Source organism: Cebus imitator, unplaced genomic scaffold (genome assembly GCF_001604975.1).
Source record: "Cebus imitator isolate Cc_AM_T3 unplaced genomic scaffold, Cebus_imitator-1.0 Scaffold129, whole genome shotgun sequence".
Taxonomy (NCBI): domain Eukaryota; kingdom Metazoa; phylum Chordata; class Mammalia; order Primates; family Cebidae; genus Cebus; species Cebus imitator.
This window is the reverse complement of record NW_016107444.1, coordinates 2,571,439-2,573,268: the sequence shown is the minus strand read 5'-3', so window position 1 is coordinate 2,573,268 and position 1,830 is coordinate 2,571,439. Positions and strand designations below refer to the sequence as shown.

Below are 1,830 nucleotides of genomic sequence, written 5' to 3'. Positions count from 1 at the left end.
TAGAAGCAGAGCTTTGTTATGTTGCCCAGGCTGGCCTCGAATTCCCAGCCTCAAGTAATCCTCCCAATTCAGCCTCCCAAAGTGCTAGGATTACAAGTGCGAGCCACCCCACCTGGCTTTTTCTTTTTCAAAAAACTACAGGGTCTTGGCTGGGTACAGTGGTTCATGTCTGTAATGCCACCACTTTGGGAGGCTGAGGTGGGCAGATTGCCTGAGCTCAGGGGTTTGAAACCAGCCTGGGCAACACGGAGAAACCCTGTCTCTACTAAAACACACACACACACACACACACACACACACACACACACACAAAATTAGCTGGGTGTGGTGGCATGCACCTATAGTCCCAGCTACTCAGAGGCTGAGGCAGAATTGCTTGAACCTGGGAGGTGGAGGCTGCAGTGAGCCGAGAGTACACCGCCACCGCACTCCAGCCTGGGCGACAGAGCGAGATCCCCATCTCCAAAACAAAACAAAACAAAAACAGCCTAACTATGTGTCCCAGACCCAGTGATCCTAGCTCACTGTAACCCTCGAACTCTTGGGCTTAAGGTAGCCTCCTACCTTAACCTCCCAAGTAGCTAGGACTACAGGAGAACACCATCACACCCATCTATTTATTTTTGTAGAGACAAGATCTCACTATGTTGCCTAGTCTGGTCTTGAACTCCTGGCTTCAAGAGATCCTCTTGTCTTAGCCTCCACAAGTGTTGGTATTACAGGTATAAGCCATTGTTCCAGACCCAGCTCTCATCAAGACATACATACTTGCTAGGTAATGGGTATATCTATTCTTATAATGTTTAAAAATATTTTTAAAATTAACTGGGCATGATGATGAATGCCTCTTGTCCCAGCTCCTTGGTGGCAGAGGTGAGAGGATCAACTGAGTCCAGGAAGTGGAGGCTGCAATGAGCTGTTTGTGCCACTACACTCCAGCCTGGCCAACTGAGCCCCTGTCCCCCTTGCCCCCAGTCCCCCCAAAAGAAAATAAAATTTCAAATTAAAAAAAAGAATTATCAATTTTTAAAAAAAGAACAGGGGACAGGTTTGCAGATCACAGAAATTTTATTAAGATGGAATCACTGTGAATTACATAGAAGCTACCAGCCTAAGCCAAAATCCACAAGATTCATGTGAACTTACAGTTACACAGATAAGAAGAAACAAATGGTATATCCAAAACCATAAGGAAATATCCTGATGCCCAGATGATGAAGGCTGGGGTGAGTAAGTCCACACATTTATTTCAAGTTGTTAAAGAGTTTGTGGGCCACCTAGATGGGGGAAAGAAAAGGATGTCATCAACTGGCAGAAGAAAAGGATGTCATCAATTTAATGTCATGGCTTACAAGGTCCTTCAAGACCTGAAATAGTACTGCCTCTATTCTCACCACTTCCCTTCTCACATACTCACACAGCACTTGAGCACTAGTGAACTCCCTACTTTTTTCATCCTTTAGTCTTCATTTAGACTGTAGATCTTATGCATGTCATTTTCTGCCAAGTCTTCTCTAAACAAGCCCCTAACCGCACACAAATCTGTCCTTCCTATCATCCTACAAAAACTTGTACCTCCCCATCAGTGATATTAACATTACATATTAATTCAAAACATATTCACAGGAGGCCAGGTGCGGTGGCTCACGCCTATAATCCCAGCACTTTGGGAGGCCGAGGCGGGTGGATCACGAGGTCAAGAGATCGAGACCACCCTGGTCAACATGGTGAAACCCTGTCTCTACTAAAAATACAAAAAATTAGCTGGGCATGGTGGCGCGTGCCTATAATCCCAGCTACTCAGGAGGCTGAGGCAGGAGAATTGCCTGA

General features: G+C 45.6%; 1 protein-coding gene across 2 annotated transcripts in view; it reads right to left on the bottom strand.

The window, feature by feature from the left end:
- Nucleotides 1–1,049: 1,049 nt before the first annotated feature.
- LOC108312782 (cytochrome b-c1 complex subunit 6, mitochondrial) overlaps nucleotides 1,050–1,830 on the bottom strand; it is a 12,560-nt gene continuing 11,779 nt past the window's right edge. For both annotated transcript variants that reach the window (XM_017540892.2, XM_017540893.2), the window contains one exon: nucleotides 1,050–1,277. In XM_017540892.2, coding sequence (XP_017396381.1) covers nucleotides 1,245–1,277 — 33 coding nt within the window. In that variant the 3' untranslated portion in view covers nucleotides 1,050–1,244. The remainder of the gene's footprint in view (nucleotides 1,278–1,830) is intronic.